Source organism: Antechinus flavipes, chromosome 2 (genome assembly GCF_016432865.1).
Source record: "Antechinus flavipes isolate AdamAnt ecotype Samford, QLD, Australia chromosome 2, AdamAnt_v2, whole genome shotgun sequence".
Lineage (NCBI taxonomy): Eukaryota > Metazoa > Chordata > Mammalia > Dasyuromorphia > Dasyuridae > Antechinus > Antechinus flavipes.
In genome coordinates, this window is record NC_067399.1 from 170,733,179 (window position 1) to 170,750,658 (window position 17,480).

General features: G+C 36.9%; 1 protein-coding gene across 7 annotated transcripts in view; it reads left to right on the forward strand.

Moving 5' to 3' along the window:
* PAK5 (p21 (RAC1) activated kinase 5) overlaps positions 1-17,480 on the forward strand; it is a 455,979-nt gene that overhangs the window by 318,805 nt on the left and 119,694 nt on the right. For all 7 annotated transcript variants that reach the window (XM_051975927.1, XM_051975928.1, XM_051975926.1 and 4 more), the window contains one exon: positions 14,792-15,006. In XM_051975927.1, the coding sequence (XP_051831887.1) occupies positions 14,803-15,006 (204 nt within the window). In that variant the 5' untranslated portion in view covers positions 14,792-14,802. The remainder of the gene's footprint in view (positions 1-14,791; positions 15,007-17,480) is intronic.

Here is a 17,480-nt window from a genome sequence, read left to right on the forward strand (position 1 = left end):
AATGTTCTAAGTTATTTTTAAACATCTATTGTATAATAGATATAAAGGGGAAGGGGGAGATCTACAGAATAATGTGGCACATAGTCATTCTAGCTGATCATCTAGTTGAAGACATAAGAAACTAAATAAGGTGACAAAGGATTAAATAGATAGAACAGTGACATAGGAATTCAGAAAGAATAGATGTGAATGAAATGGTCAAGGAAGTGTTTGTGGAGAAAGGACTCAAATTTTGTCATGAGTATTGAAGTATGTTGAAAGTATATAGCTTTTGACAAGGAGTTCTTAATCCAAGATCCATAGACTTATTTCAAAGGTCTATGAGTTTGGGTGGAAAAATATCCCATCCTTATTTTCACTAACTGAAATTTAGCATTTTCTTTATCAACATGAGCAATAAATGGCATACTGAGAAGGAATGTATAGATTTTATCACACTGCTGAAAGAGGGTACATGATAAACACATAGATAGGATAAGAATCTCTATCTTTAGAGATATCTAAATGTCTATCATTATAGTGCTATCATTATAGTACATCCAAAAACTAAATATTAATAATTTTTATATTTTCACAATGTGCAGTTTTATTCTAATAACAGAATAAGAAAGAATGCTAATCATTAACCATTTCTGAGATCCCTTTTAGAAATAGAGCATGTTCTAGAAAGACTACGGAAATACTTTGCCTTCTTTTTAAATGTCAAGTTTTTTTTCCTATAATGAATCAGTCAGACATTTAACAAAATAATTTTTCAGGCTTCTTCCAAAAGAAATATATACCAGCTGTCTGTTAAAAGAAGACATTCTATTCCAGGGTCTGGGCCAGTTTCTCCAGCTGCCCTTTCCACCTCTGTCCCATCACCTAGCACCTGCCCCCTGTCCCTCTTTCTCACTGGGCTTCAGGCTCAAGCTGGGGATGGGATCGACTCCCCTGCCTGGGCGCTCGGCTGCAGGGTAACAGATGCTGCAGGTGCTTTGGCCAGAGTGGCTCAGTGACCTGCAGCCCTCTGACTCTGGATCAAGGTGGCAAAAGGGGGCAAAGTGTGTGGGCAAAGAGGTAAAGCAGCTGTGAAATCTATTGGAGGCTCTGGTACATTGGTCTGCCTCAGACAGGTGGTGGGCAGTCCAGGGTTACCAAGATGCTGGTCTTTTGGTAATACAGGCCTTGAGCTTCAAAGGAGTCTCCTTGAGGAAGGTTCCAGGAGGATTTCAAGCATGTAGAGCTCTCTGCCTTTGGCCTTCCTGCAGCAGACCCTGTGTCATTACTTTCAGAAACTGCGGCCCATTGTGAGTGAAGAAGAATGGAAAAACACAAAAAAAGCTAGTAGGTGAGTTCTGGGGCTCAAGAGTTGTAAAAGGACCACTACAGAAGAGCCAGAAATATACACAATTGACTATCTGGTGGCTAAAGATCATCCACCTCCAGTACAGACATCCTATGGTGATTTATTCTAGTCCAGGCCTGGTGCTCCCCAAACAAGACTTTGTGGGTTCCCAGAGTCAGCTTCAGTTTGCAACCAAACCATAGAAGGAACTTTGGATTTCAAGACAGTCAATCACGGGATTGACTGTGAGACTTGGCCAGTGGAATGTCCTGGAAGAAAGCCACTGGGTGTGAACCAGTGTTACCAGATCCTCTCTTCCTGCAGAATCCCAGGCCCAAGCAGGATTTGGTCATTAACTACAGCTGTACATGTCAACGTTGTGCAGTTTTGAGTTGGACAGATAACTCAGTGACGGGACACCCCTAATCACAGACCAGATTCTCACACAACTGGAGAAGATTTGGAACTCATCCCTTTAGACCAACAAGAGCCCAATGGCACTCTCAACACCAATCTTTGCAACACCTTGTCCATCAACAAAATAAGACTTTGTATATTTGGTATGGAAGAAAACAGAAGAGTTTCTCTATGCCCATACTAAGGGTCTTGGAGGATATCCACAAGAGCCAGGTGGCCCACCAGAGGCTGCATTAATTAATGATAAAAGCTGCAGAAGATGGCTCCTGTGGCCTTGAATATGAGCACACTCCTGCAGAGTTCCCTACAAACACACACACACACACACACACACACACACACACATACACACACCCGTCTTGGTGCTCCAGGACTGCATTGTAGATTTCTCAAAGCAATGGGAGCTCGTGTGGTCACCCACCAGGATGCCTGTCCAAGAAGCTGTGCTTCAGTTCACCCCTGAGATTGGGAGGGCCAAGCAGAATCTCAGCACCACAGAGCAGAACCTCGACCTCACAGTGCCGTGCCCCCCACGTTGGGAAGAATTTCCCCAAGTCAGAGAAGATGAGCCTGCATGGTTCCATCCTGGTGGTCCACAGTTGTCGATTTCAGAATCTGGGGCCCAAACTATTCCTCCTATAAGAGGGGCTCTGAAGTCCCATTTGGGCTGCACCAACACCGCCAGTTCCAACTCTGTTGGTTCCTTCAACTTTGTCAAAGCTGCAAATGACTCGGAGCAAGTGAAGCTAGAACCGCTGATGAAGGCGGTGGGATGATACTCAAACCCTACACTGACAAAGCTATTGCAGGAGAAACCTGGGCCATCCAGGATCTACTGAGCATCCCTGAGATCTTCATGTCATTGCAGTGCACACTGATCTTTCTTCCAGCCAGGTCCCTGCCCAGGCTGACAACATTATATGTCTGTGGCCATTGGTCCCTGCTGCAGCCCCATGGCTGAGCACAGGGACTTTGTGATCTCTGCCCGCAAAGCTCTGCCCAGCTCAATGCTGCCCATTTCTCTCACTAGCTGAAGAAGGCCCTGTTAGACAGCTGTGCTCTGTTGCAGGAACAGCTGCAAACCGCTATGAGCCATCCTAGGCCCAAGAGACAAGACTTTGGGGGAAGACAGAGCATATGGACTGAGTCTGTCAGGCCTTTGAACTTCTGGAACCTCAGCAAAGAAAATCTAGGTCCCCAACCTCACCCTCCAGTCATGCTTCTGCCCAGGGCATCAGACCTAATCTCTTCTGTGTCCTTCTGAATGATCATTTCCATTACCTTCCTGTAATCCAAGCTTACTTTCCATCCCATCCGCCTCATCCTACTATCTTGACAGAGCTCCATATAGACCCAGTACAAGAGGGTTCTTTCTCCTCCCAGCCCCAGCTCAGACCAGCATCAAATCTAGTCTGAGCTTCACCATCCAGCTTTCTTAGTTGCTATGGTTGTAGGGAAAGAGACAGGAGGTATCTCATCCATCACACTCTCCCTAGTATACTGGAATTAGGATTAGGTTTGTATTTCAGAAGTCAAGTGCCTTCCGGAATACCATTTTTGCTGTTGTTCCTAACATAGGGATTCCCCATTTTTGCTTATCCCTAGACCATGGTGGGAAAAACTCCTGGTGCCATCTATAATGGGAATTTTTGAGCAATTAGGCCAGGTCTGGATTGTATCTCATAGTGGTTATGAGCTTCAATTTCAAATTCTGTTTTGGAGAAGAGTGAGCCAAGGACAAGGATGATAAAGTCTAATGTATCCATATTATTTACAAGGAATACCCTTGCCCCTATGGTGGAAAGAAGGAAATAGTCTATTTATTCTTGAGTTTAAGCCCTCTTCCTCATCCCAATCCCTAATTTATGGAGGGTAGTCAGTGGATGATAGATTTTGTGTTGGAGAACTAGCCAATTTGAGTGTTATTGGAGGTCCAATGGAAGGAGAACAGAGAAGAGGGAAGGGGGTCAGTCAAGCTTCTTCTCCCAGGTTTGTATGAATTTGATTATCTTTTTTATGGCTCAGATACTATCTTTGATGATGTAGCTAATGCCCTAGGCCCCTTGACTCTTGTCATTATGATTCCTGAACCATTGTGCATGATTGTAGAGTAGTAATGTGGGAATTAATAAAAGTTAAATCTGTTGGAAAACTTAAAAAAGAACACATTTTACTTTCATCCTAAATCAAAATTAATATTAAGCAAATATTTTTAAAATTATATGTCCTAAGGAGTCATTTTAATATTTTTTGAAGTATAAGATAAACGTATTGTCAACTGGCATTCCAAATAACAAATATAATTTAAAATTTAACTCTGATGATTTTTTTACCTATATCTATTTCTCTCCATCCAGTAATAATTAGATGTGAAGTTTCAGAATGGCAAGCCTTACCTAAAAACATTGGTGGAGACCAATATATGAGACCAATTCACATTAATAGCCTTTTAGCCCTGGTAATTTAAGAAGACACTTCTAGATCTGTGTAGACATACAGATAAACATGTTCACAAGAGAAATTCATCTTTGTTGAAACATGGAAATTGCATGGAAGCTCTATGAAGGCACAGAATATCTAACTTGAAAACTTGAGGAAAGGAACAGATTAGTCACCAGATGGAACAGGATCAGGGTTCCTTCTTAACAGAGTTCCAAGGAAAGCTAATCAGTACCTAGAGTTACTTTAAGAAATTTTTTCAGAGGTGTTACTGAAAGTAGTGTGACTCCTAAGGCTTTATGCTACTTTCAAGGTCTTGATGGTGATCACAAGATCTATCATTGCTGAAAAGTCTGTTAAATTGGTTGAAACAGTCCAACAATGCTATATATTTGAGGCATTTTAGGACAATGGAAAAGATACTTGTTTTAAGAACTAGGATGCTTGATTTCTAATCCCAAGTCTTCCCTTAACCAGTTGAGTAACCCTAGTGAGCAATTTACTTTCTCCCTCTGGGCCTCACTTTACTCATCTGTAAAATGAGTGTGTTGGGTCAAATTATCTTCTTAGTCCCTTCTAGTTTTGAAATACTATTGATCTATGGATTCTATATTTACACCCATGAACCTAAGTATTTATTTGACTATGGAAGAGTAGTTTACCCCAACAAATTTAAGAGCAGATTCTGAAAAATATATCTATTACCTTATTAGTATTTTACTGTTTCACTTGATTTCTTGCAGTTTTTCAAATGCCTGAGGATTAGCTAACATTATTATATTTCTTTTGTGACCTTGGGTAAGATATCCTTAGGTCTAAGTTTCCTCATCTGTAAAAAGATGGAGTTGGTAATTGATGGCATTTGAGGTTCCATCCCACACTAGATCTAGTATCTTGTGATGAAATACGACAAGGTCTAAAGGAAATCAAATTTTGGACAAGTAAAAAAGGTGGGGAATGTAATAAATATGCAGGCCTAGAACTGGGTCCCTTGTAGATTACTGCTATTCATCATAGATAGAATAAGGAGAAGGGCTAATGATAGCTTTCAACTTTCTGGGCTGACAAATGTCATCGGACAACATTTAATTTCTTACTTTATCTTCAAGGTTGTTTTATTATTCTCCCCTCCCCCCCTTTCCATACAAGAATTGAGATCAGTTTTGGAATTTACATAGAAGGCTTGTACAATACACCGAGACACAGTAAGACACACATGTACCCTAGAGTGGCTAGCAACCTGACAATAGTTATATATTATGTCTGTCACACATGGTTTCCTTGCATGTCTCTGTCTGCTCATGTACTTGTGAATGTATGCAATTAAATCCTCAAAGGAGGCAACCTCTGCTTCTCTGTTTCTCTGTTTCTCTCAGTCTCTGTTTCTCTCAGTCTTTCTCCCCACTACCCCTCCCTCAGCATTCTATGAATGTGGTGATTATGGTACTGCAACAGTTTTTGCTGATGTCCCAGAACTTTTGTAAATAGTGTAGGCAGATGGAGGCATAAGTGAAGAAGGCTAGAATTAGAACTCCACTCGTCATTGCATGATTCAAATAACCTTAATGAACACCAATCTGTATTAACTACTGCATATCATACAAGATAGGAATCTGAGTATGATTGAGCCCTTATGAGTTATAAGCCCTCAGCTTTACTGATTTACTTATTTAGTAAGATAAGTTGACCTCATTTTATACAATTGCAAAATGATTATTAGTATCTCTATTTTTGGTTGCTACATGTGTAAATCAGCACTTCTTTTTAGCTGAAGCTTTCTATAATTTACATCCACTTGAAAGTTATATTTTAAAGAAAATCTAAATTAAGGATCCTTAACATGGAGTTATGAATTTGTTTTTTATGATTTTGATTATTGTATTTCGATATAGTTGAAATATAATTATGTCTATAAGATGCATAATATATAGAACATAAAAATATTCTATAATGCATCATATATAGAAATCTGTCATAATTATGTGTTAATATTGACTCAATTTCAAAGAGAGGTTCTTAACTTTTTGTATTAAAACACATTATTAAAAATATATTAAAAATGCACAAGAATTGAAAGGAATGATTTTTTATTATGTATCTGTATTACTATATATAGAAATATAATTGTTATGATATATTATACATAATATATAGAAATATGTTATATTGTGCATCATATAGAAACATAATTGTTACTAAATATGCATCATATATAGAAATATAGTTGTTGCTAAATATTATATATATATAGAAATATAATTGTCATTTGTAGACTACATATGATGCATAATATATTGATCCCATTTTACAGGTGAGGAAGAAGGGAAGAAGAAACTGTTTATCTAGTGCTTACTGTAAAATAGGTACAAATGCTAGACACTTTACAAATATTATCTCTTTTGATCCTCTCAACAATCTTTGAAAGTAGGTGCTATTTTTATAAAATCCCCTTTTTATAGCAAATAAAACTGATATAAATAGAGGCTTGTCCAGGGCACATTACTAGGGAGTGCCTGGGTGGCTCTTCCAGATTGCAGACCCAAAATGTTCTATGCACTTGTCCACCTATCTGCCTCATTTCCTCTGAGGCGACTAAGGCAGAGAGTAATTCCATGCTTTGGCCTCAGCTAGTAAGTGTTGAAAACATAATTTACTGGGGTCTTCCTTTCTCTAGAATCAGCCTACTTATCCACTGTACCATGTTGCCTCTCATTTGACTTCTCAGCTAGAAGAGACCCCAGAGGCCATATAGTCTAATTTGGAGATTCTTGAAAAGATTGCTCTGGAATGTATTTTACAGCTTGTCCTCCAACTTTTTCTTGATAATTTCACATCAAGAATTTCACAGTGTAGGGAACTAACTCAGAACACATCAGGGAATTTTCATTTTTCGGATAGCTGAAATTGGTTGGAAATTTTGCCTTATTGGTCTGTAGCTCCCTCTTTGTGGGTCCTTCGAAGGCAATCTTTAATCCTTTGCATTCTTCACAATGCTTAGCTCAGTACTGAACACAGTGAGAGCCATCTCCAGTTGTCCTGATCTATATCTGGCTCTGGAGAGGAAAGTGAGGCAGTTAACCTTGCACAGCCCTCCCTCACTTAAATCCAATTCACTTGCACGTCATGGCATCCCCTCCCTGATGTCATGGTCCTCTTTGAGAACGAAGGACAGACAATAACTGGATGCAATAAATTATTGTTTGTTAAATGAATCAGTGAAATTCTATGGAGTTATGGATGCTAGGGAATTATGAAACAGAGGCTTAATGTTATAGTCCTCATTGTAAGCTATTATAGTAGACACAGAAGGCCTAATATAATATTTTGTTGATTTGATGTTGCCAGAAAATCATGATAACTCCTATTCACATATTATATATAAAACAATTTTTTATTAATATCTTCATGTAGTGGTTCATTGTGGAAAAGAGATGAACCTGTGCTCCCAGTGATTATACTTTGATTGGATACCACTATAGAAATACGTCTAGTACTGCAACCAGTGATGAAGTGTTGTCTGACAGATCAAACTACCTACGTTTAAGGAACCCATAACTGGAAGATTGATTGTCCACAAGGAGATTTTTTTTCCTTAGCAACTTATAAAATTGATTTCCTAAGGCTTACATGTCTTTCTTAAAGGAAAAAAAAGTTCCCAAAAGGAGAAAGAATACTTCCTTATATTATTATTCATTCTCTATTGAAATTCCTTGATTTATATTCAGAATTGTATCACAAGGTCTCACATCATCAAGTTCAAGGAGAAACTTTATTTTATGTTTGTGGAGCTATTGCTAATTGAGATAGGGAAATGGATTGAAGGAGGGATTGATTTTGAGGGCAATGTTTCCCACCCCCATGCTCAGCTTTGAAATAAAGTTCAAAAAGAAGGAATTGGTGCCCTCTAACGTTTCGACATGGATGTGCCTTAAACAAAAAGCAATAAAGCTCAGGATAAGAAAAAAGATCTTTAAAATGGAAGAGAATCCTTTCAGCATTGTTCCCAGAAAATAAAATGAAATTCCCAAAGCTTCTATGGCTCCAGAAAGAAGGAATAAGGAGAATAGAAAACAAGTCATGAAATGCCATGGGTGGAACATATTATTAAATAACTAAGTTTTAAAAGGAGAGAGAGACACAGAGAAGCCGAGATGAAGAGAGACAGAAGCAGAAGCAAAATAATAAAAAAAATTTTATTATTGAATAAAAAATGCAATTGGTCAAAATATCTTAAAATCTATTGTTGATGTGCATACCCTTTGATCCAGCAGTGTTTCTATTGGGCTTATACCCCAAAGAGATACTAAAAAAGGGAAGGGGACCTGTATGTGCCAAAATGTTTGTAGCAGCCCTGTTTGTAGTGGCTAGAAACTGGAAAATGAATGGATGCCCATCAATTGGAGAATGGCTGGGTAAATTGTGGTATATGAATGTTATGGAATATTATTGCTCTGTAAGGAATGACCAGCAGGATGAATACAGAGAGGCTTGGAGAGACCTACATGGACTGATGCTAAGTGAGATGAGCAGAACCAGGAGATCATTATACACTTTGACAACGATATTGTATGAGGATGTATTCTGATGGAAGTGGATTTCTCTGACAAAGAGACTTAACTGAGTTTCATTGGAGAAATGATGGACAGAAACAGCTACACCCAAAGAAGGAATACTGGGAAATGAATGTGAACTATTTGCATTTTTGATTTTCTTCCCGAGTTATTTTTGCCTTCTGAATCCAATTCTCCCTGTGCAACAAGAGAACTGTTCGGTTCTGCAAATATGTATTGTATCTAGGATATACTGCAACATGTTTAGCATGTATAGGACTGCTTGCCATCCTGGGGGGGGGGAGGAGGGAGGGAGGGGAAAAAGCGAGACATAAGTGATTGCAAGGGATAATGTCGTGTAGAAATTATCCTGGCATGGATTCTGTCAATGCGAAGTTATTATTAAATAAAATAAAATTTATATAAAAAAAATCTATTGTTGAATGTCTTAAGAAGGTAGAAAAATATAGCAGAAAGATTTCTAGAGTTGGTGGAATTCTGACACTGCCAATGTCAGAGCAATATGTCTCATCACTATATAATTTTTGAGGATGGATTAAGATGAGGGGAAAAAATGTCTCTCTGTGGACAACTTTATGGGGAGGAACCTCTGTAAACTTAAGTGGATCTTTGAATGCAGAGTTACAGCCTTTGAGAATCTAGAGCACCTGGAAGCATCACCAGGATCATCAGGAAGCAGTAGAGAAATACTGTAGTAAATTTCAAGAACAATTTTGTGTGTGTGTGTGTGTGTGTGTGTGTGTTATAAAATGTCTTAAAGTTTACCAAGTGCTTTATATATTCAGTCTTTTTTAATGAAATTTTCCAATTGATCCTCAGAATAATGTTATATAGTAGGCAGTACAAATTTTATCATCCTCATTTCTTTGAGAGACCTAAGATTAAAATAAATTTGAATAACTAATAATAAATTTCAATTAAGTAGAACTTTGTTTTAAAAATTAATATTTTATCTCATTTGATCCTTTTAGCGTGCCATTGGCAGGTGCCATTACTATCCCAGTTGGATGGTAAGAGTGTGGTAGAGCTGGGAGTACAAGCTGGGTCATTTGATTTTAGATGCTATCCCTTAAATCAAGCCCTCTGCTTTCTGTAGGTTATGAATGGCTACTATTTTATGAGCTGGGAGGAGTTCTAAAGAGTTCTTATGACTTATGACCAATTCACTTGATTGTGGTCCTGCTTTGTAGTTCAAGTCTGACTGTGCCCATCACCAGTCATCCTGATCTTTGTCTGGCCATTGGATCCAGATGGCTCTGGGGAGGTAAGGCAAGAGACCTTGCCCAGCCTTCCCTCACCTAAATCCAATTCACTTGCCTGTCACCGCGTCTGCTCCCCGATGTCTGGTCCTCTTGGAGAATGAAGAACAAACAACAACAAGCCTATAGTTGCAGTAAATTTTCTTTGTCAGTAGCTGGACATTGTCTTTTCAAGTATCCTAATAGAGCCCAGGAAGAAGTGACATACTTTACTGCCTACTATCTATTGGCAGACTCCTGATGGCCCAAGTAAATACCCAGAGAAAAACACTAATGATGTAAAATATCCCATATGTGCCTCTGTGGTTATCATTCAGTCGTTTGAATTGTGTCCAACTCTTCAAGATCCCATTTGGGATTTTCTTGACAAACTTCTTCCCTGACTCAGTTTGCAGATGGGCAAACTGAGGACAACTGGATTAAGTGACTTGCGCAGGGTCTCACAGCTCATAAGTGTCTGAGGTTGGATTTCAACTCAGGCCCTTCTGACTCTACACCTGATTCTCTATCCACTACACCTTGCTTTAAAGTTGCCTTAAAGGCCATTAAATATTTAAATATTTGAATTATTGTAGTAATAGTTTTCCTTGTGAAAAACACGGTATTAGGTAAGCCTGGTAAAGTAGTAAAACATGGATGAATGAATAGAAAAATAATCTGCAAGAAGAATCTTAAATTTCTTTTCATAGGGGAAGGGAAAAGGGGAATAAGCATTTATTAAAATACGTATTATGTGCCAGGCACTGTGCTAAGTACTTTACAGATGTCACATTTGATCTTCATAGTGGAAAATAGAGATTGATATTATTCCCATTTAACAGTTGAAGAAACTAAGACAAATTAAGGTTAAGTGATAATTCTCTCTCTCTTTCTCTTTGTCTTTTCTCTCTCACCCTTCAAAGGGCCAGCATGTCACTGAATAAAAATGTTCTTCTTCTTATTATTATTATTATTCACTTTTTACTTGAAGGCTTTGTGTGAAAAGGTACTCTGTATAACTAAAAGCATTCTTCTTTGGGATAGTTTAGCTTTTGGGAAGTTTGGGTTCTTTTTTTTTCTTTATTGATCAGAAATTTTCTTCCTCTTAGCTTCATATCTTCTATGTGGTAAAAATAGAAAAGATCTAATTCCTCTTGAAAGACTTTCAGATACTTAAAAATAGTCCATATAAGACTTTTTTAAGGCTAAATATCCCCATTTCTTGCAAATGATCTTTGAAATATTTGATTCCAGGACCATTTGCTGTGGAGTTTACTCCTTTCTGGACATATTCTAGATGGTATCGAGAGCTAAACCAGACAATCCAACTACCGTCTGACCAAAATGAAGTAAAGTTATGACTCTCATACTTAACTAAAATTGGGGAGCATTTCTATTCTTACAATATTTTATTACCCAGGGAATTTTGGCTTGACACTTAACAGGCACTTCAGAGAAATATTGTTTTGGTAGAAGGAATAATTTTCCATTTTTCCTTTTAAATTATTCCCTCTTACAACCCTTTAACTCACCTTTACTAGACATATAGAAATGCTTTGTTACTATTGAAAACACCATTATACAATATTGTTAGAGGCTGTGAAGGCAAATTGATTCTGCCTCAGCTTTACTTTTTCTAACTCCTATTTTAAATACTACAATGGTATTATTTTCTCATTGAGATTTTCTTTATACACCTTAACTTGACTGGCATAGCAACCAGCAGGAGAAACTCACAATCAGGAATAGAAAATTGAACTGTTTCAATTCAAGACAAAATATATTTGGCCTATCATTTTCTTAGCAATTGTTCTCAAGTAAATATGTACAAACAACCTCTTTAAACATATTTTCTAATTTATTATTTCTATCCTGGTGGTTTAGTTCACCATGATATTAAGTTTATTCAAATAACCTAAAATGTTTTTCATTAAGGAAAATTAAGACATTGTAAAGTGGAATAACTTTGGACTTTGGTTGATAAAATCTGACTTTGGGTCCTGTGACAAGTCATTTCTTCTATTAAATCCAATTGTATGATCAAGGAATATTATGTAAGGATTATTTTGCTGCATATGTTTGATATGTATTTTAAGAGTGCTGAATTTGTAGTTTCAATCCCAAATGTGCCACATGCTTCCTGTGTTAATCTCAAGCAAGGTGCCAAATATCTCTGGGCCTCAGTTTCCTGATTCTGATTATTGATGGATTTGAACAAGCTGGTTTATGAAGGCTCTTCTAATTCTAAGTTCTAAATTTTTGATCTTTTAATAACTGCCTCTCCTTTCAGTGTCCTATTTTCTTTTATGACATCACCATCATCCTTGCAGACATCTAGATTTAATTTGTCGTCATCTTCTACTCTTTCTTTCATCTCACTTGCCATATCTACTGTCCTATTAATTTTAACACACAGAATCATTTGTATGTCCTCCTTTTCATCCCTGTCACCATAACATAATCCCAGGACTCATCACCAATTCTCCCTGTATCAACTATTAGAATCAGGTTTAAAAAAAATTCTTTCATGTTTGCCAAACTGTTATTGTTAATATTGTTGTTGTTCAGTTATTTTCACTTGTGTCTGACTCTTTGGGGTCCTACTTGGGGTTTTCTTGGCAAAGATATCACCATTTCCTACTCTAGCTCATTTTGCAAGTAAGGAAATTGCAGCAAATAGAATTAAGCTGTTTGCTCAAGGTTACAAAGATAATGTCTGAAATCATATTTGAGCTCAGATCTTCCTTATTCCAGGCCCTGAACTCTATCCATTGTACCACTAAGCTGCCTATGTCTTGTAAAATTACTGGTCTCACTGTGTCACTTCTCCATTTGGTTCTAATTTTCCTTCATGGCCTGATTTCATACCATTCCCCTCATACATTATTTTCTAGCCAAAATGAACTAATAACTACATCCTAAATTCTTTTTATTTTATTTTATTTTTAAATTTAATTTTTATTTAATAATTACTTTATATTGACACTCGTTTCTGTTCCGATTTTTTTTCCCTCCCTCCCTCCCTCCGCCCCCTCCCCTAGATGGCAAGCAGTCCTTTATATGTTGGATATGTTGCAGTATATCCTAGATACAATATATGTTTGCAGAACCGAACAGTTCTCTTGTTGCATAGGGAGAATTGGATTCAGAAGGTATAAATAACCCGGGAAGAAAAACAAAAATGCAGATAGTTCACATTCGTTTCCCAGTGTTCTTTCTTGGGGTGTAGCTGCTTTTGTCCGTCATTTATCAATTGAAACTCAGGTCTCTTTGTCAAAGAAATCCACTTCCATCAAAATATGTCCTCATACAATATCGTTGTCGAAGTGTATAATGATCTCCTGGTTCTGCTCATTTCACTTAGCATCAGTTCATGTAAGTCTCGCCAGTCCTCTCTGTATTCATCCTGCTGGTCATTTCTTACAGAACAATAATATTCCATAACATTCATATACCACAATTTACCCAGCCATTCTCCAATTGATGGGCATCCATTCATTTTCCAGTTTCTAGCCACTACAAACAGGGTTGCTACAAACATTTCTAAATCCTAAATTCATCCTACCTTTTCTAACCAATGTATGTTCAGTGCAACTTATCCATATCAGGAAAGCATTTCCTCTTTACTTCTACCTGATGAAAAGCTATGTGTTACAGTGGATAGAGCAACTTAAATATTACCCTCTTCTTCAAAAATTCTCTAATTCCTTCCTACCTATTCCCATTATATTCCTCCTCACATTTTACCTGTTTGTATACATGCTATATTTCTCTTAGATTGGGGCCAGGGCCACTGTCACCATTAGCATGGTGCTTTGCATAAAGGAAAGACAAAGTTAATAAAAGTTGAATTGGATTAGATTAATTGACTATCACATGTTCTTCAGGTAAGTAGAATAAGCAACTGCCTACTTGCTTGTTTTTAAGAGATAACAAAATGTCCTTTGTCCAAAAGTATCTACCTTCCCAGGTTGGTATAATGTCTGAATTTCACAAATTAGTCATACTTTTAGGCTAAGGTATCTTTCAAAGTCTGGTGCTATCCTTGATGTATTATCAGAAAAAAGGAACAATTCAGGCTTTATTGGACATTTATCAGTAGAAATTAGCTAAGAAATTAGATAAGAATCAAGATAGAAGGGATCTGAGAAGACAGGTAAGGAAGGTCCAACTCTTACACCTGGAAGGCAGGCTCAGGTGGAACATTGTTGTTAGGTGGCCTTAAAAGCAATTGAAAGAAGGGCTCAGAGAGCAAACTTTTTTGTTTGCTTTCCCGTGTCCCTGGATATTTTAGGTGTATATCAGTTGACTGACCCTGCATTTCTCAAAAGCTTCAGCCTTTTTCAGAGGCAGCAAAGTCGCACAATGGATAGAGAGCTTTGCCTGGAGTCAGGAAGATCTGAGTGCAAATTTGGCCTCAGATACTCACTAGCCATGTGAGCCTGGGTAAATTAGCCTCTCTTTGCCTCAATTTCCTCATCTGTAAAATGGGAATAACAACACCTATCTTTCAGGTTGGGGTGAGGATGAATTGAGATAATATTTGTGAAGCATTTAGCATAGTACCTGGCACATAGATATTTTGTAAATGTATTCTTTCCTTTAGTAAATCTATATAATCTACTAATTACAAGCTAGATCACATATAAATATATAATAGTTATATGAATATGATTATATATTATAATAAATAATCTATATACAGTCTATCAAAGTTATATAAATGTTTGTTAACAGTTAACTAGTGGCCTGTGCAGTAGTATGTGAGAAACAATGACTTCTCTGCTCAATATTTCTAGGGTTTTTCATCATGTTTGGCAAGAAAAAGAAAAGGCTTGAAATCTCGGGACCATCTAATTTTGAGCACAGGGTTCATACCGGGTTTGATCCCCGAGAACAGAAGTTCACAGGACTCCCCCAGCAGTGGCACAGCTTGCTGGCAGATACCGCCAACCGCCCGAAGCCCATGGTGGACCCTTCATGCATCACACCCATTCAGCTGGCTCCCATGAAGGTACTGTGAGAATGCTGACCCGCAGCTGACTTAAGCGTTCATTTGTCTGTCTGTATTTATTTTTGGCAAATATATTTAGGGACAACCGGAAGGCAATAAATAGCACAGTGAAAAGAATTCTCAGCTTGGACTTAGGAAAACCTGGGGTCAGATTCTGCCTCTGGTACTTCCTAGTCAAGTGAACTTGGATGGGTCACTTAAACTGTGGACCCTAAGCATCTTCCTGTGTATTTAGGCATAAATGGTTTAGTCTCTCTGTGGTGGGGAAAGTTCCCTACATTGCTGAACTCAAAGACCCTTGGTACATTTGGGGGCAAAGTATGATAAATGATGCTCTTTTGAACGGCTGTATTATATATGATATTGAGTAACTTCAGTAATTTAGTAGCAATCATTCCAAAACTCAAAAGGAGATTCGGGTTATAAAACAAAAATATGAATAAATCTCTTCCTAGTAGTTGTGAGCAGTTTAATATCCTTTTTAGCCCCATAAGATATGTCACAAAATAGATATGTCCACTCTTCAAGAGGTTGTTTAAAAAAAACTGACTTCATTAAGCATAATTTATCGATCTTACAATAGTTATTAGCTCATTGTTGAATGACTATTAGTGATATATATACACATATGTATTTATTCATGTATGCACCTACATTGTATATGTACACAAATATGTGTATACACACAACATATATACATACATAAGCCACTGAAGTTTAAAATTGTAATTTAAGACTTTTCGTATACTATGTCAATGTATATCTATTCTTTTCCAATAGCAAGAATATCTAAGAGTCAAAAAAATGCTCTGCTATTATTTAGAACTAATTAATAAATAAACTTTATATTCAAATGGAATGTGATCACATTAATATATATGTTCTTGAGGATACAAATCACAATCCATTCAAGACTGCTTTTCATAGGGAATTCTTACATTTCCTCCCATAGGTTTGCCCCAAAGAATTTACCTAACATTAGGGGGTGGTCTTCCTCTAATATCAGAGTCTCTACATAACATATGGCTTGTGCAATAATTTTCCTTTCATTAGTCCATCTCCTTTTTTCAAATAAGTTATATTTTCTTTGATGTCACTTTTTTACTCTGGTTCTCCTTCATTATTCTCAAAATGCTCTGTGGGGCAACCTGTTCACATTTACTGTGCCCCTTTTGCCCAGAATGAATGATATTGACTTTATTTCTTTGTGGATTAGAGTATTCTGTGAATCAGAGATACATAGCACTATCGACAGACTATTAATTAAATTGATTAAATTATTAAGTATAATTATTTATTGTCTTGATTGACAAATTTTTCATTATGCCCAACAACTTACATATCAATTAATGATGACATATTATTAATAAATATTGTGGTATTTGTTAGCCATATTTACGAAATGATTATTTACATTAAATACATTTTAAAGTAATTAAAATTACTCATTTTTGAAACCATGAATATTTTTCTTCTTTTGCCACGGGCACAGAAATATATTGGGGTTTTAGTAAGGCAAATTTGGACGATGCTGAACTACTGCCATCAATGAGATAGGATGCATTACAAAGACCTTGAGCCAGCAGGAAGAAGATCCAGAGGTAGCAAGTCATTGCCACTTCTACCTGTAACTTGGATAAAATATTTATAAAAAAAAAAGGAGGGGATCCAGAAGTTGCTGAAGTCCAGTGACTTTCTTTCTGCTCCTGATCTAAAAGTTCATCATTATGTGGACCAATAAAATACTCCTAACTTGTATAAACCAGAGATATCCAAAATATTAGATTTTCATTTTTATGACAGTGGTGGACAAGTAGGACAAATAAAATTTGTTATGTTATATCATGAAAAAGTTATGATATTTTTAAATAATTTAAATGATAAAATTTGAGAAGTAGAGAAAAGTATTAATTGATCAGAAAACTACTGACTTCATTAAAAGAGTGGGCTAGTGGGTGGCAGTAGATAGATTTATGGAAAATACTAAAATGCCATTAATAGGACCTGTAGCTTTAGAAGCCCAATGAAATAAATTTCTCTGACTCAGAGTAAATAAGTGTGCTAGTCCCTTCAAGTTTTGTTGTGATGCACAACGTTGGCCCTATTTTATGGGATTAAACAAGTGGTTTCCATCTGTACAAAGTCAAGATGAATTTAATCTTATCAATGAATCATCTTCTCTCATTTCTCTTGTGTATTTTATACTCCAAAATTGAAACCTTTCAAGCCCACAAAGGTATAGTCTAGTATAGATGTTTACTGAATTGAATTTAATCATTTGGGGGTGAAGAATTAGGATTTGAGATCTGAAATAATCAGATTGATTTTTGCATTATTTTTAATTGATCTTATTTGCAATTAATGGATTTTTATCCTGTCAACCACTCTAATAATGGATCTCTGTTTCTGAACTTAGTTCAGAAATAGAAATGAATCTCTTCTGCTAATCACTGCTATATTCTTGCCTCAAGGAA